Source organism: Plasmodium relictum (genome assembly GCF_900005765.1).
Source record: "Plasmodium relictum strain SGS1 genome assembly, chromosome: 12".
Classification (NCBI taxonomy): domain Eukaryota; phylum Apicomplexa; class Aconoidasida; order Haemosporida; family Plasmodiidae; genus Plasmodium; species Plasmodium relictum.
Genome location: NC_041690.1, coordinates 1,766,696 through 1,790,168, shown reverse-complemented (window position 1 = coordinate 1,790,168; position 23,473 = coordinate 1,766,696). Strand labels below are relative to the sequence as shown.

At 18.2% G+C, this 23,473-nt stretch overlaps 4 protein-coding genes across 4 annotated transcripts; 2 read left to right on the top strand and 2 right to left on the bottom strand.

The window, feature by feature from the left end:
• Positions 1-837: 837 nt before the first annotated feature.
• Positions 838-1,766, bottom strand: PRELSG_1245300 (thioredoxin-related protein, putative; the record flags this gene model as incomplete). The annotated part of the gene is made up of 2 exons (XM_028678259.1): positions 838-1,340; positions 1,634-1,766. 2 exons carry the CDS (start codon positions 1,764-1,766, stop codon positions 838-840), a joined length of 636 nt encoding a protein of 211 aa, XP_028534566.1.
• A 1,052-nt stretch (positions 1,767-2,818) lies between these two features.
• Positions 2,819-5,691, bottom strand: PRELSG_1245200 (protein kinase, putative; the record flags this gene model as incomplete). The annotated part of the gene is made up of 15 exons (XM_028678258.1): positions 2,819-2,853; positions 3,126-3,209; positions 3,297-3,386; positions 3,468-3,525; positions 3,603-3,706; positions 3,841-3,926; positions 4,017-4,075; positions 4,146-4,212; positions 4,317-4,379; positions 4,492-4,555; positions 4,707-4,754; positions 4,851-4,951; positions 5,044-5,090; positions 5,197-5,270; positions 5,385-5,691. The coding sequence occupies 15 exons, from the start codon at positions 5,689-5,691 to the stop codon at positions 2,819-2,821; spliced, it is 1,287 nt and encodes a 428-aa protein (XP_028534565.1).
• A 1,485-nt stretch (positions 5,692-7,176) lies between these two features.
• PRELSG_1245100 (P-loop containing nucleoside triphosphate hydrolase, putative) lies at positions 7,177-14,163 on the top strand (the record flags this gene model as incomplete). Its single annotated transcript, XM_028678257.1, has 1 exon — positions 7,177-14,163. The coding sequence occupies one exon, from the start codon at positions 7,177-7,179 to the stop codon at positions 14,161-14,163; it is 6,987 nt and encodes a 2,328-aa protein (XP_028534564.1).
• An 808-nt stretch (positions 14,164-14,971) lies between these two features.
• On the top strand, positions 14,972-17,638 carry PRELSG_1245000 (vacuolar fusion protein MON1, putative; the record flags this gene model as incomplete). Its single annotated transcript, XM_028678255.1, has 3 exons — positions 14,972-16,815; positions 16,985-17,105; positions 17,234-17,638. 3 exons carry the CDS (start codon positions 14,972-14,974, stop codon positions 17,636-17,638), a joined length of 2,370 nt encoding a protein of 789 aa, XP_028534563.1.
• Between the last annotated feature and the right edge of the window lie 5,835 nt (positions 17,639-23,473).

The window sequence follows — 23,473 nt, the reverse complement described above, 5'->3', positions numbered from 1 at the left end:
TTTTTGTAGTGAATACATATTATTGACAATCTATTCTAATTTGAAATTTTTTTAGAATAATTCTATTTAAAATTTCATATTGTTATCGTTTTATTTTTATTTTTAATTTTCCTATTTACAAATATAAAATATATATAACTAAATGAATCTATTTTTTTTTTTTTTTAAATTTTAGTGAAATATAACATTATAGAACTTAAAAACACTTTCTAATTAATAAAAAAAAAAAAAAATTATTCATATGTACTTTGAAATTAAAAATACAAAAGAACTAAACTCTATTTGATGAAATATATTAACCATTATGCATAAAACAGATAGTTTTTAATGTTGAATTTTTTTTATGGAATATGGGGGAAAAAAAAAATACTGTAAAATAAAATGAAAATGTTTTAAAATATTATTTTCATACATAAAAAAATATATGGTGTTTTTAATTTTTTCTTTTTTTATAAATTATTGTATGCATCATCTACAGAAAAAAAAAAAAAAAAAAAGTATAAAATATAGATATACGTAATAAATGCAAAAAATAAATATATAAAAAAAAATGAAAAAAATATTTCAAATATTAATGTATAAAGAGATTAACTTTTTTTTTTATAATTTTTTTGTATCCATTATTTTTTTTAACTTTTCGAAGACATCAATTAAATATATACAATTTTATTAAATTTTTTTTTTTTTTTTTTGGTAGATTTTATTTGTAACCTGGTTTATATATCTTGAATTTATTTAGAATTATTTCTTAGTGGATATGCATTAATTTAAATTTATTAATATTATTTTATTTTTCTCAATATCCTATCCTTTTATTGAAGGTATTAACCTTTTATTTTAGTCTTTTTTTTTTTGTGATGATCTAGTTTTTGTTGATATAGTTTTTGTTTTCTTACAACATCTTAACAAAATAAAACCAAAAAGTAAACCAATTAAAAATGATACAGAAGATATAACAGCTAACGATGGAAAAGCATATTTATAAATTCTGTCTATATTTGATAGTGTTTCGAAAACAAAATCTTTAAGTACATCAATAAAGGTAAGAGGCATAGGAGGATCTAATGCTTTGAAATTTTTATAATTTTCTAAAGCAAAATTTTTAAATGCCTCTAAAGATCTATCATGATTTTTGTAATCATACATTTTTCCGTTTTTAAAAAATATTAAAGTTGGAAAACCTTCTATTTTAAACCTTTTTCTTGTTTTTGAGTTCGCAGTTACATCAATTCTAGCTACATTTATTTGATCTTTTAATTCAGCAGCCAATTGAATCCAAGTTTTACTAATAGCTTTGCAATGGGAGCACCAAGGTGCATAAAATTTTATAAACCATGATCCTATTTAGAAAAAAAAAAAAAAAAAAAAAATATATATATATACATAAAAAGTGTACAAAGAAAATTACATATTAATTAGAACTCTTATAATTATTTTCGTCTCAAAGAAATTAAATATAGACAAAAAGGAATAGAATAATAAATAAATAAATATATATATATATATATATATATATATATATATATATATATATATATATATATATATATATATATATATATATATATATATATATATATATATATATATATATACATCTTTTTCTAATTCCAAAAAAAAAAAAAAAAAGTACCTGTGGTATTTCCTGTTGATATTTGTGTTAACTGTTCAAAATTTGCATCAGTTAGTTCAATTACATCTTGAGAATAACAGTTTTTGAAAAATGATAAAAGTATGAATAATAAAAAAAATTTATTAAATGCCATTTTAGAATATTTAAAAATGTTAAATATTTACAAAAAAAAAAATTTATTAAAGGTAAAATAGTATTTCTCTAATTACATTCAATTTGTATTCTTATTTTTTTTAAAGAAAATAAATATTAGTTTAAGAAAAAAAAAAAAAATCTAGAACATTAAATAAATTTAATATTTTTTTTATATACTACTTCATATATAATATAAATCATAATTATATATGTAATAAATGTATTTTTTTATTTTTTTATCTCTTGTATTATAAAAATTTCAATGAAATTTATTACTAGAAAATATTAATTGTAAGTTATCCCATTAAAAATTGGTTGCATATACATTTTCTTTTTTTTTCTTTATTTTTCTTTTTTTTTCTTTATTTTTCTTTTTTTTTTTTTATTTAAAACAATTTTTTTTTTTTCCAAATTTTATTTACTTCATGCACACAACTCACACTTTATTCAAGGAATAAGATACGAGAGTTCTCAAAAAAAGTTAATTGTTTCGATTAATTATATATAAGCTTCTAATTTTTTATTTTATTATAAAAAAATAAAAAAAATAAAAAAATTAAGGTATCGGGAGTAAAAAAAATAATATGTATATTATAAAAGTGATTAATAATGCATAAGACTTATATTTAAATAAAAATTAACTTTTAACATATTTGTAAAAAGAAAAATGAATAAATGGAAAAAAATTATTTTTTTTTTTTTTTTGCATTATGTAAAATGATAAATTACAGGTAATAAAATATATTTATAATGGGAAAAAAAAAAAAAAAATAAATAAATAAATAAATAAGAATAAAAAGTAAAACAAGTAATAATTAAAGTAGTAATAGTATTTTTGTTTAGTAATTAAGAAAATAATATCTATAGGAAATAAAGAGAATTAAAAATTAAAAAAAGAAAAGATATTATTTTTTTTTTTAATATATCTAAAAAAAATTATTATTATTCACATATTTTGTGTATTTTTATTTTACTATAAATGTTTTTTTTTTTTTTACAATATGAATATGGAATAAAATAATTTTAAATAAAAAAAAGATATAGAATATATTATTTGCAAATATAGTTATAGAATTCCTCAAATGCTATAAAAAAAAAAAAAAAAAAAAATAGTAAGAAATGGTAATAAATTAGCAACATAGAATTAAGAATATTTATATTAATGAAAAAAAGAACTATTATATTAGAAAGAACATCTAACAAAATTAAAACAGATAAAAAAATATAACAATATATAATAATTATATTTGTCTGTGTACATAGTAAAATACAAAAAAGAACCGCAATAATTTAAATAATAAATATAAATTCACACTTATTTACAAAAAAAAAAAATTATGATATAATAAAATCTTACTATATTTTTTTTTATCGTTGAAGCTTATTTCATTTTTAGTTTTTATATTATAAAGTTTATACAATTTTCTTTTAGTTATTATTCCTAATTACCAAGTAAAAAAAATGACGCTCAGTACAACATGAAATATTTAAATAAAGATGAAGAATATGAAAATAAAAAATAAGTTACCTTCGTTATTATAGTCTATTTTCTTAAAAATTTTTAAAATAATTTTTTTGTCAATTTTTATAAAACTATTTAGGAGACTAGCTATAATATCTAAAAAAAAAAACGTCAACGTTTTAAAAGATTTTTGAAAAAAGCAAAATTTTTAGGTAGTTAAAAGAAAAATTTACTTACTACTAAATTGTATTAGACCAACTTTCGAAATATCTAATCCATTGAACGATGCTTTTATCTAATGGAATAAAATATAATTATGAGTATCTTCATAATAATTAATGATAAATAATTTTCAAAAAAAAAAAATATTACATTTGCATCTAATAGACCTAATTTTTTCATTATTATGAAATATTGTTCATATTTTATTGAACCTTCTTTTATAATATCAAAATAGAAAAATATATAGTTATAATCTACAAAAGAAAATATGATAGAAAATGAGTATAATTAGTTGAATAGAAAAATTAATTACATGATATTTATATATGTTATAAAAATTAAAGGGATATATAATAAAACTTATAAGTAATTTTATTTTTAGCTGTACTATATATATCTTCTTTTATAATAAATTTAGCAATGCTATTTAATATATAACGTTTAAATGTATTTTTTTTCCAAAAGTCATAAATACTAAAAAAATTTCACATATGAACAAAGATAAAAAGAATCATTATAAACTAATTTTTATAAAAAAAGAAAAAAAAAGAAAATTTTATTAACTTCTTTAATATGTCAAAATTTATGTAAATATTTTGTTTAATATCTTCTTTAAACCATTCCTTCAAAAAAGAAAAAAAAAAATATATTAACAATAATGTAATTTTTTTTTACAAAATTTAGACATTTTACAAGATGAAAAAAATTATTTTTTTTTTGAGTTACGTGATCTAGTGCTTCTTTTATAGTAATCATTGAACTTTTAAATAAAATATAATTTATAAATTATATATGATACTTTATATTACTTTAAGGAAAATTTTATTAAAAGAAAATTAAAATTAATATTCTTAAAGCAATAACCTGAAATCACTAAGTAAAATCTTTTTTATAAAATTTAGACCTTTGTATGAAATTTTTTTCCATCTATTAAAAAAAATAAATTAAAAAAAATATAAAAATTTGCTTTTTTTTAATTTATATATTTATTTATTTTATAATTTTCTACTAAGTAAAATCTAACAGTTCTTTCTCAAACAAAATTTTTTTTTCATCGTTTTCAAAATATGAAAATGGGAATTCTCCACACACCAAAAAATACACTACAAATTAAAAAAGTTACAATAAAAATTCTTTAATATTTACTTTATTATATTATTAGAGTTTAATTTAATGATTTATTTTAGAAGAGTACATAAAATAATTCAATTCTATAAAGAATTTAAATTCATTTTTTTTTTTTTATATTATTACTTATTACACCAACACTATAGACATTTAGACTTTTTCTCTTTGAGTTTACTGAATATACAAAAAAAAAAAATTTTGAAAATAAAAACTATTAATTCAGATATATAATTTTTTTTTTAAGTTATTTTTTTTTTTAAGTATGGCAACAACTTTTTGCAGAAACGGTTTTTATTTTAAAGACATCATCCAATTTAATCATTACTTCATTGTTTAAAGTCTTTATAAGAAAGCTATGAGGACTTAGTTTTCTTTTAAATCATATTATTTATATTGTTAATAAAAATATGAAATAATATTATTACATAGTATTTCTTTTCCTTTTTTTTTTTTTTTTCATTACTTGTGTGCTAAATTATTTGAGTGTAAATAATTAACAATTAAAATAATCTTTGACAAAAGAAATACATATAAAACATAAAGGTATTTATATATTATATTTACATACACTTTAATATATAAAAAAAAAATATTATTTTTTTTTTTTGTACTAAACCTGATATATTATTTTTTTTATTTTTCTTTCATCATATTTTGCAGAAAAACTTATAGATGTATATAAATTTATATCTATAAAAAATATAAGATTTTAAACACATAAAAAATATTTAAAATAGAAATAAATTTGAAAAAAGAAGAAATTAATATAATTTAGATATTATATTATTTATTTAAAAGAAAAACCTGTAAAAAACTCAAATACGCACATGAATGAAGAATCCAATTCACAAAAGTGAATTAATTTAATTATGTGTGGGTGATCCAATGATAAAATAAGAAGTTTTAAATTATTTAAATAATCTTTTTTTTTTTTAATAATAATTTTGTATTTATAACCATCAGCAATACAATAGCTATAAAAAATTTTTTTTTTATTATTTTCTTTTAATGTATTAATGTGAACAAAGTTTTTTAATATATTTGCTTCTGATTCTGTACAAAAAGAATTAAACACATTATTGTTATTATTCACAACGTTTTTAATTTTCATTTTGTCTTTTTAGGATATTCGTTATGAAATCATTTTGTTTTATATTTCTTTTTATTTTAACATTATTATATATGTATATTTTTATTTATTTAGATTTAAAAAAAGGAAATAACTAAATTGTTTTAAAAATATAATATTTTTTAATTGAGAAAAAAAAAAAAAAAAAAAAAGAAGTACATGTAATAAGATTTGTATACACTTATATTCTAATGAACTACAATATCCTTTAAATTAATTATAAGAATTTACTCCTACGAAACAAAATTATATTTCATACATATTTTTACTATTTTCTTCTTTGAAATAAAAAAATATATATGAAATATATATATATATATTTGAATTTTTTTTTTTCATTTTCTTATTATTTTTGTTAAACTGTTAAAATTTTGAAAATAATTAAAAAATAATAAAATATATTTATCTACATAAAATATTTAATCTGAAAATTTTCTATAATAAAAATAAATGATAAATATTATTACTAAAATTATATGAATCTCTTTAATAATTATTTAACATATGTCTACTCAAAGTTATAATTCATTTAAAGAAACATTTGAAATAAGAAAAAAAAAATGAAAATGAAAATTTTTTTTCCCAATATATGTTTTATTTTTTAAAATATTCTATGCTTAAAAAGGAAAGATATTTAAAACCTATAAAAATTAGGAGTATCAAAAAATAGTAACAGTGATACTTTTAAAATATTTCTTTTTTTAACTATTTGAATTATTTCTTTAAAAAATATTTAAATAGTTAAAAAAAAATTTTACAACTCTTTTTTTTTTTCTCAGAAATAAAAGCAAAAAATTATGAAACTAAAATACTTATGCAATCTTGGATTATTTTTTATTCTTTTTTTATTTTATGTTTTTTTTATTAATGTTCTTTTAAATTTGATAAGATGTAATGCAGAAAAAATAAATAATAATAAATAATTTTTTTTTATAAAACAATACATAAGTAAAAAAAAAAAAATTTACTTTATTATTTTTTAAATATAGAATATCCTTAAAGAATTATTTTATTATTATGTAAGAAAAGTTTATATCATAAAGTAGCGATTTTAATAAATTTTTTTATTTTTATAAAATATTTTTAAGTATACGTAACATTTATAATTAAGTTTCAAAAATTTTACTAAATTTAAATGAAGTAATTTTCAATTTTTATGAAATTTTTTTAAAAATGTAAAACAATTGAAAAATTGGAAGGTTTCATTAGCTACTTTAAAACAATAAATCTATAAAAAAAAAAAAAAAAAATAAAGTATAAAATATAATAAAAAAGAATAGAATAAAAAGTAGATAAAATTAAAAATTTGAAACATATTTTGAGAAAAGTTTCTTTTTAATTTTTTTAGATTTATAAAAAAATTTGAAAAATATAAATTTACGAAATACTCTCAAAAACTTAAAATTTCCAAAAGCAAATAATGCAATTTTAAAAAAAACATTAAAAAGATGAAAAAGAAATTTTAAAATGAATAATAATTCAAAAGTATTAAAATCAGAAAAAATAACTTTAAAAAATAATTTAGGAGAAAACGAAAAGCCAAGCACTTGTATTGTTGATAATGAAAATATAATTAAAAATGACGTTTGTGAAAATGATTTAGAGAACAATAAAGATAAAAATGATAGAATAAAAAAACATATAAAAAACTCTTCTAATTTTAGATTTTTGATCGAACATATAGATTTTAAGTTTTTTTTATATATAAAAAAAAAAAAAAGTGATAACATAGAAAATGAAGAAAAAACGAAAATTTCAAAAATATTAAATTTTATAGGAAAAACTTATGATTTTTTAAAAAAAAGAAATTTTAACTCCAAATATTTGAAAAAATTAGAAAATTCACAATATTTTGAAAAAATATTGTGGCCGTATTATAATATGTATGATGATTTTTATATTTTGGATAATAACAGCTTATTTTTTTGTTATACAAAATCAAATAAAAAAACAAGTGTGTATATAAAGCATATATTGTCGTTAATTATTTTTATTTGCTATAAATATGAAGAAAAAGGAAAATATGAAATATGGGATCAGATAATATACAACAAAATAGATGAATTTGAAAAATTAGTTGAAATTGAAAACAGCAATTATACAGAAGAAGAAGACAGTGAAATAAATGAAAGAAACAAGTTATATAAAGAATTTCTTATAGAAAAATTTAATAGTTTATTTTTTAACACACTTAAATTAATTAATTATAATTTTATTTTAAATGAATTTATGAAAAACTTAAGTATAAAAGATGTAAATTTACATAAAAAATTACTAAATCATAGAAAAACATTATTTAAATTAAGTTTTTTAGAGAAATCTTTCGTTGTTCAATTTTTTATAAATATATATTCAAGCATAGATAAAAAATTTCTATTTAAATTGTGCTTAGATTTATGTAATCCTCTTATATGGAATCATATTAATTACAGTTATTTAAATAATTTTCTTTTTAAAAAAAATAAAGAATCTAAAACACTTTTTACAAATCTTTTAAAAAATGTTGAAAAAAAATATTTAAATTACAAAAGTTTTAATTCCTTAAAAATTTATACTTGTAATTCCATCATATGTGAAGATAGTTCAGAAATTAAATTAAATGAAAATTCAGAATACAAAAAAAAAAAAAAATGCGATAGAAAAGTAGAATTTGATGAAAATATAATTTTATTTATAAATAAAAATGATTTTTTTTATAACTTAATAAATTATTTTTTATTAGTTTTAGATAATTTAGAACAAAAATGTGAAGAGTTTGATGAAATAGATAATTCTTCTATTTCTTCATTCAGTGAAAATGAATTTGAAAACGTCACGTTGGATAATTCTGATGAGGATATTGATATTTTAAATAATAATATCAGTGTATTTTTAGAAAAATTAAACTTCCATGACGAAAAAATTGAAGATAATGATATTTTTTTTGATGAAAATAAATATATAGAAAATAAAAATAATACTAACGAAGTTACACACCTAAATAATGATAATATTAATGATGAAAATGGTATTAGCGAATATGAAAATATGAATGAAGATGAATTTTTATATGAAAATAAAATTTTTAATAAAATTAATAATTTTAATGAATATGAACAAAATGGTACTAATAATGATGAAGATTACGATGAGAGTTGTATTAAGAATTATTTAAATTGTTCTAGTGAGGATGAAATACACAAAAGTTACTTAAATTGTAATGAATATAAAAAAGAAGAAGTTTTAAATATTTTTTTACAATATGAAAATAAATTGAAGCACAAAAAGCAAAATTTTGTTTTAAAAAAAAAAAAAAAAAAAAGAGGAAGATACTGCGACAAAAATTTTAAGTTTATTATTTTATTTATTGAAAAATGTATAGAGTTTTTTATTGATTTGCTAAGCCAGCTTTATTCAAGAAGAGTATTATATATTTTTATAAAATATTTTAATGTACATATTTATTGTAAAATTTCTAGTTTAAACAAAAAAAGAAAATTTAAAGAATTAATAAAATTACTAATGTATTTCATTGAAATGTATATAGATAATTTTTCAGGAAATCCATTAAGTTATTTAGAAATAAATAATGATCACTATAAAAATTTTGAGTATTTTCAAACTTTCTGCTATAAATATTTTAAAGATCACAATATACTAAAAAATTATTACTTAAAATCAGTTTTTATAATGGACAAGAAAAATGAAATGTTTGAGAATTTTTCAAAATTAGAAAAAAAAGAATTATTATTTTTATGCGAAAGTTTAAAATATTTTATCTCTCCAGAGGAAAAACTTGAGAAAAAACAAGAAATATATGAAGAATCATCACTTAATAAAAAATATATTAGTCACTACTTATTTCAAAATTTAAATATATTTAATAGAAAAAGAAAATTATTTTACATAATTTTATTAATTGAAAATTTAAGTTTTAAAAATAACATATTTGAAGATATTAATGAACAATGTGAATATCCAAATGAAAAGGATTTATTTGAAAATATTTTAATTGATACTAAAGATGATTTAAAAAAAAAAAAAATTGTCATTTATACAAAACCTTTGTTTAAATTAAATTTACAATACTTATGTATTAATGACTATATTTATAGGATTTACAATTTATTCAAATTGCAAAGTTATTATGATATAAGAAAAAATATAATTGAATATGTTTATGAGACAAATCCAAAAAATAGAAAGGTGAATGAAAACACTATTTGTAACTATGTTTTTGAAATAGATGAAAATAGTAAAAATAAAGAAATAAATGAAAAGAAAAAATTGGGAAATACAGTAAATAAGGAATATATAAATAACGATAATGTTATGAAAAAAAAAAGAAAAAAAGGAGACTTAGAAAATGAACAAATGAATAATTATGAAAATTTTTCAAACAGTGATATTGTATATAATGAATATCAACTAAATTCAATAATAAATGATATTAATAAAATAGAAAATACCTATTTTGCAAATGAAAGACGAATGAGTAATAAAATTGATTCATTTAAAATTATAAGTGTTGATAATAATAGTAAAAAGGTTATAGCAGAAATAGTAATAGATCTAACATATAAATGTTATGAAAAAGTTCATCATGAATGGAATATGATTAGATCTTCTGATATATTATTTTTAGTTTGTGTAAAAAATTATACAAATCATTATAGGAATAAATTAAATGTTATTGATGATAATGATTTAAAAAAATTATTAGGAATTAATTATGTAAGGGGTTGTGAAGTATTAAAATATTCGAATTTTGCAGAAAATAATGAAGAAATGAATGATGAAAATATTAACTTGAAAAAAATTACAGTTTATTTAGATTATATGCAGTATCAAAAGGATATTTTAAATAACCCTGAAATATATAGCTCATTTAATTTACTTATAAGAAGAAAACAAAAGGAAAACAATTTTGTTTATATTTTAAATAATATTAAAACATTAATTATGAATCCTGATGATGCCGTTATACCACGATGGGTGCATGATATTTTTTTGGGTTATTGTGATAATTCATTAAAATATTATCAAAAGGCATTGCCTAATAAAAATATATATAATGAAAGAAATTCGGATGAAGAAAATTCAAGTGAAGAAAGTCTAAATGAAGATAATTCAAATGAATACAGTTCTGATGAAAATATTTCTAATAAAATTAGTTCAAGCGAAGAAAATTCAAATGAAGAAAGTACAGATAAACAGAGTTTAAATGAACAAATTTCTGATGAATCAAATTCAATGAAAATGTTAAGAAAACAAATTATATATAATAAATCTAATTTAAATTTTATAAAAAACAATATTGAAGATATTAATTATTTAAATACTTTTTTAAATATTAAGCATATACTTAAAACAACCAATGTGGCATATCTGTGTATTGATGCATCATACATAAATGTATTAAATGATAATAAAATAGATGTAAAAAACTTATTAAATGAATATATTGAACCTTTATACTTAAGTTATATTCCTATAAAATATCAAGATGAAAAAAAATGCCTCCAAAAAAGTGAATTACAAAAAAGTATACTTGAAAGTTTATTTTATCATATATGCATAATTAATAAGTACAAGATTCACAACATGGATTTCACTTCAAATTTATTATCAAATATCAAGGTTGTTTATCAATATGAAAATTTTTTTATTTTTCATTTTGAGTATAAATATAAAAAATACTTTTTAATTCTAAATAATTATTTGAGTAAAATGGAAAATGAAAGAAATAGAAAAAATCAAATTTCAAAAAATTGTCAAATTGATGATACGTTAACTAATAAAAGTGAATTAAATAATGGTAATATTGTTAATAGCTGTATGGAACGATGTGATACCCAGGAAGTTATTATGATCAATGACCATAATAGTATAAAAAATATATTTGAAAAAAATTTAGAAAATTGTATAAAGCATTTAGGAGTAAAAGATGGTATATATAGAATACAAAATAAAATTTATGATGACCCAAATTATCCATTAGAAGGATTACTAGTTCATACAAAAAAAAAAAATAGCACTAATATTGATTTTTTCAACAAAATTAATGGAAAAAATCAATTAATAAAAAAAAAAATACAATATACAGAAAGACAAATAGAATGTATAAAAAGTGGTATATATGAAGGTTTTACAATAATTGAAGGTGTTCCTGGAAGTGGGAAAACTAGTATATTAAATAAAATCATCAATATATTATTTAATAATAAAAAGAAAGAAAAAATTCTTATATGTACACACAGCAATAGTTGTTTAAATTACATTTTTAATTTACTTGTCAAAGAAAACTTTATTCATCAAAAATATTTATGTCGTGTAGGAATGGGAGAATTAGATATTGAAAATTTAAGAATGCACATTGAAGAAATAGAGAAAAATTTAAATGAGGATAATGGTGAAGACTATTTCAATATATATGAAGCGGGTAATAATTTCAATGATGAAGATGAAAATTTTAATTTTTCAAAATATGGAAGAATAAATTATATGATTGATTTCAGAAAAAAATTATTAAATGAAATAAATTTATTATCAGAATCAATTAATAGCCAAAAAATATATAATTGCTTATCTTCTAACCAATATTATGAAAGCAACATAAAAAAACGCATCGCAAATTTTTTTAAATATGTTGATATTTTTAAACAAAGCGAGAGCATTAATAGTTTTTTTAGATCATATATATTATCGTCTATTGATGATTATGACATATACAACTTATTTTTATGCCCAAAAATATATTTAAAGGAATTTCCAAATGTTAATGATATTATTTGGGAAAACAATCTTACAGAAGAACGAAGTTATAAGGAAATAAAGAAATTAAAATTATTAGCTGAAGATAAATCATATTTTTATTTAATACATCCTGAAGATCAACTGAAAGTATTAAATTTGAGCATATATAATATTTTATTTCCTTTTAAAAAATATTTAAATTTGAAGTTAAAAAAAATAAGTATTACTCAATATTTAGATCACAAAAATAGCTTTTATGATAAAAATGTAGATTCAAAAAGTTCCGAAAATTTAGTGGAGTATACTGAACAAAATCTAAATATAAATAAGAAGAAAAAGAACGAAGAGGAAATTAAAAAAAGTATCATTATTAAAGAGAACTTTAAAAAAGATGAAAATAAAGAGGAAATGAATCAAAAAGTTTCAGACGAGAAAAATATAAAAAAAGAGATTTCAATAAATGATGAAGATTATAAAATAGAGATAGAAAATGAAGTAATTGATGAACATAATTATAACAGTTTTAAAGGGGATGCGAATGAAATAATATTTAAAAACAATTCTAATGATTTTGATGTATGCAAATATTATTTAAGGAAATTGATAAAATATTTCAATCATTTAAAAGATTGTAGGGCATTTGAAGTTTTAAAGAATCAAAGGGAAAGAGGAGTTTATATAATAGCAAAATTAGCGAGAGTCATTGCGTTAACTTGCACACATGCGAGTATAAACAGAAGCAAAATAGCAAAATTACAGTTTTACTTCGATAATATTATTATAGATGAATGCACACAAATAACTGAGAACGATACATTTTTGCCATTATTACTTCAAGAAAATAGATATTATAAAAGTAAATTAAAAAGAATTATTTTTGTCGGAGATTCAAACCAGCTACCTCCTATTATAAAAAATAAATATATAAAAAATTATGCTAATTATGAACAATCTTTATATAAAAGGTTTTTAAGATTAGAATTACCTTCCATATATTTAAATGAGCAAGGACGTATGAGGGATGAATTATGTAATATTTATAAATTTTTCTATAGTAAATATAATATACAAATACAAAATTTGGAGTGCATAAAAGAAAATTTTTTAAAAAAATTTAATCCAGGTTTTACATATACTTATCAATTTATACACGTTGAATCACAAGAATACACACCAATACCTTATTTTTATCAAAACTTGCTAGAAGCAGAAATGGCTGTTGCCATTTTTATGTATATGAGATTAATAGGCTATTCTAACGACGTAATAACAATTCTGACAACTTATAATGGTCAAAAAGAATTAATACTAGATATTTTAAAAAAAAAATGTTTATATAATAAATTAATAGGAATGCCTAAAAAAGTTACAACAGTTGACAAGTATCAAGGAAAACAAAACGATTATGTAATAATTTCTTTAGTTAGATCAAAAAGTATTGGTTATTTGAAAAATATTAAAAGATTGATTGTTGCATTTTCAAGAGCAAGGTTTGGCTTATATGTAGTTGGTAATTATAATTTGTATAGCAAGAATTATGAATTTAAAAAACCTTTGTATTTTTTTAAAAAGAATAAATTAGAACTATCTTTACAATTGAATGAGCATTTTAATACAACAGAAAGACAAAATAATTTTCCTGTTATTATAAAAGATGTAAATCATTTTTATACGATTTTGTATTCTTTATCAAATTCTTATTTTCAACAAGGAAACTAATATAAATACATAAATAAAATATATATAATAAGAATATTAAAATTTATTATGAAGTAAAATGAAATTCAATGAAATTTCAAAAAAAATAATTTTTTTTTTTTTTTTTGATTTTTCAAAAATGATATATATTTTAAGAGAATTTTACTTTTAAATTCAAATAATTAAAATACTTATGATTAATTTCACATATATACTTTTTTTAAATTTTTATTATGTCATTTATTTTGTGTGTTTAATATTATTTATATATTTTTATTATTATTTTATTTTTTTTTTTTTTTATTGTACTATGATTAAAAATATAATTTTTCTTTAATTACACTTCTTTCCATAAATATATATATATATATATATAATTTTTTAATTAATTTCTTTGTTTTTCCATTATTTTTATTTTTGTTGTTAAAAATAAAAAAGACTGTTTTCCTATATTTTTCACTAATTTTCATTTAAAACAATTTTTTTTTTTTTTTTTTTGAATCTTTAAAATGCTATAAACACTTCAATAATATTAAAAAAAAATACTAATTTAAATATAAGCAAAAATAATTTTTTCTATAAAAAAAGAAGGAAAAGAAAAGAATAATATAATTAAAAATATACATAAATTATTACTATCTGTTTTATTTTATATTGAATACAAAAAAAAAAATAAATAAAGTAAAAATGATAATATACAAAAATAATACTTAAATTGCTGGTTCCTTTATAGTAGAAAAAAAAAAAAAAATACAATAATTAATAAAATATACAAGAACTTTTATTGTTTGTTTTTTTTTAATTGTATGTATTAAAAAAAAAAAAAAAGATGGAAATTACATCTAGTAAAAAGGAAAATGAAAAACACGAAAACAGAAACATAAATAACTTCAATAATTTAAGTTTAAATGAAGAGCCAAAATCAGAGGTTGGTGTAATAAAGAATGGTAATATAAATTGTAATAGTGAAGATACATATTCTTTCATAAATGATGATATAAAATTTTATGATGCAAAAGGTATGGATGAAATAAAATGTCAATCAGATCAGATTTTTAATGATAATGAAGATTTATTGGAGGGAGAGCAAAACTTTTCGTTAAATAATGAAACTTACAATTCAAACATAGATGACTATCTTGAATTTTTTTTTAGAGAAAAACCAAATGAAGTAACATCAAACAGTAATCACACTTACGAAAAAAACTTTAAAAATAATGATTTTTTAAGAGATAAAGATTATTCATCAAGCAAGAATAAATACGGCAAATTTTGCATGGATAATGATTATACACCATCATTAAAAAATGAAGTAAATGAAATTACAAAATTTGATGAATATAAAAATGAAGACTCAGAAAATTCTTTTTTTAATGTTAATAACAATAAATTTTATGAACACACTTCCTTTCTAAGAAATAAAAAGAATGTATTAAATACAAATGAAAACTTAAATGGACAAAGTATCAAACTTCAGGATAATTTTTTATCTACTAAAAATACACCAAATAATGGTGTGGTAAATTTCATATCGGAAGAGAAAAAAAAATTTTTATATGATGGAAAAAATGACTCAATTAACATTGATGATTTAAAGCAAAAAAAAAAAGTGGAAGAGGAAGAAGAAAAAAATAAAAAGCAAGACAAAGAAAATGTGAATGAAATTGAAAAAGAGAAATTACTGAAAGATGAATCATTAATAAATGATTTAAAAAATTCTAATAAAGGAACCAACATAAATATTAATAATGAAGAAATAATCATTGAAAAATCAAATTTACATGAAAAAAGTAATATGAAAGAACAAAATAAAGATATAGAAAATGAAAAATCTAATAAAATTGATATTCTAAATTATCCCGAAAATGATTTTCAAGGTAATATAAATAATTCAAATTTTTTATTGAAGAAAAAAAGGGTTAATGAAGATCAAACAAATCCATTATGGTATAAGCATAAAAGGCATTTTTTTATTTTTACATATTCAGGAAAGCCAGTTTTTACGAGATATGGAAATGAAGAAAATTTAACAAGTTTTTATGGAACATTACTTGCTATTATATCTAAAATTGAATCTTTTTCTTTCTCACATATAAACAGAGATAATAAAGTAAATAAAAAAATCAATGAACATAATACAAAAAATACATTAAAATACATTATAAGTAAAAATACTAAAGTAGTTTATTTAGATAAGGGGGTTTTATATTTAGTATGCATTTCTAAAGTTAATGAAAGTAATAATTATATCTTGAATATTTTAAATTATATCTATTTTCAAATTATATCATTATTAACAAAGAGCATTGACAAATCTTTTCAAATAAAACCATCTTTTGACATAAGGTATTTGTTGGATGGCGCTGATTTACTTATAAGTAATTTAATATCATCATGTTCTAAAAATATGTATTCAATTTTTGACGGATTTGAGCCTTTACCTTTAAAACAGGAATATCGTAATAAAATACATAATTGGATTTCAAGCTTCAAAATTAATAATGTTTTATTATCATTCTTAATTATAAATGATAAAATTATAGGTTTATCAATATCTAAATATACCATTTATTCAATGGATATAATTATTCTTATAAATATGATAACATCAATGAAATCTTTTAAAAATGCAGAATCATGGACACCTATTTGCTTACCCATTTACAATCCAAAGTACTAAAATTACTAAAAAAAAAAATTTTATTATAATATTTTAATAATATTCTTATATATGTATTATTAATTTGTTCAAACACAAAAAACTATTTTGTAATCATATAAAATTTTTTTCTCTTATATTCATTTAATCACATTTGTTTTTTCCTTTTTTTTTTGTTTGAAGCTTATTTTTATATGCTTATATTAATTATATAAAAAAAAAGATCTGCTGTGTTTACATATGCTCTTATGCATCATCTCGAGATTTTTTTTATCTTTCTAGACATACTTCTATGATTGAATCGGTTAGCTAAAAAGATTAAAAATAATAAAATGCACATGTATAATGACAAAAAATTAGTATGGATAAGTGCTTTTTTGAAGGTTTCAAATTATAATAAAAATTCATTTTTATAAATTTATTTTTTTTTAGATGTTGATCAGTACAGGATGTTATGATGAAATCATAAAAGCTTCAAATAATTCTCCATTTATACTTCCAGAAATTCGTGGTATAGACATTATTCATTTATGTTATTATATTCCATATTTAAAACAATATTATAGTTCTAAAATTAACTATGATAAAATAAAAAGAATTTTTAGAGTATACCAAAAATGTGATGACATATTAAGAGATTCTAAATTACCGGCACAAATATACATAGAAAGTGAATATGAAAAATTTTACTGTATTAAAACAAATTTATACCATTTATATTTGTCGGTCCCATTTCATGTTAAAGTTAATGATGAAAGTATTAATGAAATTTTGAGAGTTATAGCAACTTATCACAAAGAAATATTTATTAATAATATTAAACAAATAACATTTTAGACTCTTTTTTTCTCTCGAATAAAACCATTTTTTATTTTATGTTCTCAGTTTTAATTTAGTTTTTCTTATTAATTCTAAAAGCATTGTAAAGTAATTATGCTTAATTATAAAATATTGTTAATATAATTAATAACATGCATTTTTTTTCAGTTTTTTTATTTTTTTAATTTTTGTGAAGATATTATTTTTCCACAATTTCATTGTGTGATATTTTTAATCTTTATATAAATTTCTTTTATTTTAAAATTTTTTTTATTGCCATTTTGATTATTGTAATCGGATTGTTTTTTTTTTTTTTTTTTCCTTTATGTAAACGGTTAATTAATTTATAATTATACAAAAATAACAATTTAAGAAAAATATTAAATGAAAATGTTTTGATTACTAATATTAGTAATCTAAAATATAAAAATCAAAGATTTAAAAAAAAATTTTTATAAAAGTACTAATTTTATGAAATTAGTGACTATAATTTTTGTTTTATTATTTTTTACATTTTTTAAAAAAATAATATAATAAAAATTAATGTTTTATGCTTTACTTTTTTTTTTTTTTTTTGTAGAAATATGTATTTATACTTTTATTTCACTAAATTAGCCGTTTTATATTTATATACATATAGTATTTTTTATTTTTACTTATAATTTAGAATTTGAATATGGGTAATTAAGTATAGGAATAGCATTAGAAGAAGGAGAAATGAAAAAATTTTAAATTCTCTTAGTTGTTCTTATTAACTAAAGAAGAATTTAATATTATTAAAGAATCTTAAACTTTATATGTTTTTATATAAAGGGTATTTATCTTGGATTTAATTTACATTTCATATAATATAAAGAATATATAATAAAAAATACTCAATTTATCACATATGTTTATAATAATTTTTTCTAATATAATTAGAAATGAGGATAAGTCATTAATATTTATTAAAGAAGAAATAGAAAAATTTTATTTATATAAATGGATATTAAAACTCATTATATTTATTAATATAAATATATATTTGAATTATTAAAAATAAGTTATTTATGTGTGCTACAATTTAAACATTATATCGTTTATATTTTAAATGTAAAATACGAATTTTATACGAAGGATTAACACTTTTTCTAATATAAGTGATACTTCAATTTATGAAGAATCCATGAAAGTATATAATAAATTGAAATATATAAATAGTTATTTCTTTATTTGAATTCGAAACTATTAAAAAAAAGTTTTAAGTATTTTTTAAAAAATAACGGAGTTTATGAGTGAATAATATTCAATTAAACATAATAGTTAAATGGAATTTTATCTAAGAATATAAAAGTAAGATTAAAATCCCTTCAGTAGACTTAATAAAGTTAATCTTGAGTTTTTATAATACTTAAAATATGTATATGAAATATTTGATTAACTTATTAAAGAAAAAACTTAAAGAATTAGCATAACGTGTTTTTTATTTTCTTAATTATAAAGTGTGAATAAAATAAGAGATATTCAAGACTATGTAGAAAAAATATGTGGTAAGGATATTTTAAAAATTTTCTAAAACTTATAGTTTACAATGATAGATGTTTTTTTTAACTACAGATAAAATGTTTATCTCTTTAAATTATTATTAAATGAGATTTTCATAAATATAAAATCTAAATAAGTAACTAAAAGAATACATATACAATAAAATTTGTCAATAACATGTAAAAATCTTACGAATTCAAGGAAAATTACATTTCTTCAAACAAATTTATCTTTGATATAATGTTTATTTCGTACCAAAAAAAAAAAAAAATTAAATATAGAAAGAAAAAGTTCAATCCTACATAGTATAAGAGTAGTTCTTAAAGAAAAAATGATTAACAATACCTTGATGAGAGAAAGCATAAAAAAAAAAAAAGAATATAACCTAAATAAACCACATACCCTAAACTAGAAATTAAATATCAGAAAGTTGATCACAAATTCTATTTGTATGGATAATAATAAATATATGTTACATCAAAAAATATATAAAATTCATATTTTTAAGATAAAATTTCTTAAATCACATATATAAATGATAGATGTTATTTACATTATCATTATGGTTCACCAATCTCATTATACTCTTCATATTCATCATGTTTTTCATATTCATCATCTTCTTCATCCTCTTCATCCTCCTCATCGGATGTATCATTTTTATTATAGCAAAAACACCTATACCCTCTTTCCCTATATTTTGGATTCTATAGTATAAATAAAAAAAATGGATTTCTAAAATTTTTTTTTTTTATTTTATATTTGCGGAATTCTAATTTAAATAAATAATTAAAAAAAATAGAGAAAATGCTTAAATTTAAAAGTGTGAATTTTTTCATACGTTTCTTATAGTTCCCAAAAGCATCATCATAAAAGATAAAAATAAGGTAGCCATACACATATATGCAACATTTCTCAAAATATTTTCACATGCTGATTGAGGAGCATATAACTGAAGTAATTTGTTGCAATTATCTGATTCAATTTTTCCTACTAGTAAAAGTTTATCAACAAGAGTTTTAACTTGCTCCTTAATACTTTGACTATCATTTAAAGAACTACTAGTTAAGGATTCCATATTTGGTTGTTTTATTTCTGAATTGGAAAAAATCCTACATTAATAAAAATTCTTTTTTTAATTTTTTTCAGTGTAATATAAAGTACTGTGGTTATTTTTACATAATATTACTGTATTTAGTTTAAGAAAAAAACAATTTTTTTTTATTTAAAAATTACTATTGTAAAAATAACAATAATTATTTTAAATCCTTTTTTTTATTTTAATTTTTTTAAAGATCATTTATATATTGTTTATAAATTTGGTTATTAATCTTTTTATGTACATAAGTAACTTTACGAAGTTTAAATGGTATCAACGACGTACACGAAATGTTCAAGAGTGTAAACCAACTATACAGCTAAAGTTAATGGTTACAAGAAAAAAAAAAAAAATGAGTATTTTTTTTTTGTGATACAGCTTATTATGAATTATCTTGATATGGCACGAAAAATGAAAACAATAGGGTGTAATATTTTTATTAGAAATATTTTGTATTCATACAGCATAAAAGTGTTTATTTTTATGTTAACACTGTGTGTTAAAATATGAATAATTGCCATAAGTAAATAATTAAGTTTAACTTATGAGTTCAATTTAAAAGTGAACAGGTAATTTAATAAACCAATTTATAAATGTAGTAACTCAATTATGAAGGAAATTTTTTTTTGAAAACATGCAATTTAATTTATATGTGACATAAGATGTGATGATACATGAAAGATTAATGATTTTAAATTTATATATGTTAAAGACATCTCAGTTATGAATTTAGACATCTTAGAGACATCTCAATTATGACTTTAGACATATTAGAGACATCTCTGTTAAGAAAAATATTAAGATAACTTAATGAAATAGATAATAGATGTATTTTCTACAATATTGTATTTTTTTTTTTTTTTTTTTAGAGCAGTTCTTAATTTACATTTTTTACTAAATTAAGAAATATTTATTTTTATAGTCTATTTTTTTCTGTTTAATTAATTTAAAAATAGTTGTTTTCGAGTTTTTGACTTATCACTTCGTACTATGTCTTTCAATATTTTTGATTTCCGTTTTTAAGATATTTGAATTATTTGATTTAGATTTGTTTATTTTTATTATTGATTATGATACCATTTTATTTATGATTATATTTGAAAATGTTACTATAAAAATTCTGAATATGAAAAGTATAAAAAGTGTTGTATTATTGATTTATCTTCGAGGAATATAAAGCAAAGATTTATTTTAAACATGAAAACAATATCAATTTTTTTCGTTCTAAGAAAAAATAATTAATGGCCATACTTCGGAAGTAGAAAAATATTTATATATCTTAAATAATAGTAATGTGTTAGAAAAGAAGAGAAACCATGTTCAATTAGGAGCCAGTATAAAAGTAGTTATTCTATAAAAAAATTTTTAAAAATATACATAAAAGAGAATGAAATACACACATATATAAAATTAAATATATTTGAAAAATAATAAAAAAAGTGGGAATGAATTTATTTTTTGACATGTATTTATATGTATTAAAACATATAATAAAAAAAAAAAAAAACCTTTAAAAATATGTGAGTTATTTATAAAATTACAAATATTGAGTATTCAATGGAAAATTTTATAACACTTTTGTAAGACTTAGAATATGCTTTATGTTTATAGTTATATTGTTACAATAATAATAAATAAAACTTAAATATACCAAGTATTTTTTTGTTTTGTTTTGTTTATATATATATATATATATAAATTTTAAATGATATATTTGATGATGAATGGGTGAATAAATTGTAATGGCATTTAAAATTCATGAAATAATAATTATTCCATATTTGTATATAGAAAAAAAAAAAAAAAATACTTACGAAAACTCATCACCCTACATAAGCCATAGAAATTAAAAAATAAAGGATAACTATTTCTTATTAAACTAATATTTATTTTTTGGCTATTGATATAATATTAAAAACTTAACAGATCATTGCAAACTATTAAAAAAAAGTTTTACTAACTGCACAAATACATATATGATAAATTACACCAGAATTATTCTAATTTATTTGTTGTGTTTTATGTTGAATATATGAAGTTTTTTTTTTCTTTAAATTGAGAAAATTATGAAAAAAATAAATAAGAATAAGATTTTATTTTGGTAAAAATGGAAAAGTTTATAATAACAAACAACTCTGAAATTAACATAAAAAAAAAAAAAAAAGTATACAGATAAATTAAGCAATCACAAAAATTAGCATAGATGTGAGAATTATTCCAAAAAATTACATATGATGTACATCATGATATATTATTTTTCCTTTAAATAAGATAATATGAAGCAAATTAAAATAAATTGTATGATAACCACTGTTAATTTAAATTTCATCAGGTTTTTGTTGTCATGTGATTAATATTATTCTAAAATGATAATAAAAATAATATTGAAGAAATTTTTTATAATTATAAAAAAGAAGAATAGATAATAATTCAATGTGTAACATTCATATTTAGAAATTTTTTTTAATTTTAGTGACAAATCTATATAGTAGTAACACGTTGTGGTATTTATACTTCAATAACGAAAAAAATAAAATTGAAATCATACACATGAAGACATTCATAAATAAAATGGATAATTAAAGTAAAAATAATAACCGAAAAAAAAAAAAATGAAGATGATTTATCATATAGGAATGATAATGTTAATTTTTATCAACGTTATATATTTCTATTTAATAATGATAATTATAATAAGAGAAATTGAAATATAGTAATGAGAAAAAAAGTTGGTATAGTTTTAAGAGTAATGAATTAGCAATGATAAATAATTAATACGAACAATATAATGGTTAAATTAAATATAGAAATACTACCATAAAATTAACATTACTGAATATAAGTACAGACTACACTGGGACTTACCATTATAATTTCTATAATAATGCCATTTACAATATATATTTTAATTATGAAGATTGCTATATTTATCAAAGGAATAAAAATGAAGCAGCATTTTATATTTAAGCAATATTAATAGTTTGATAATATACAGCAAATAAGAAATGCATTTAAACATTTTGGTCTCACTGATTTCCAATAAATTTTTAGGCATATTAATATTTAATCTTTTGTTATAAAAATATATTTTCCATGATAACAGAAAATCACAGTTTATTTTCTTAAAGAGAAATTGATATGTATTGTATTTAGGAGGGAAATAAGGAATATAGTTTTCTAAGTTATTATGAAGAGAGATAAATGTTCAAAATTATATGATTGTTTATTTT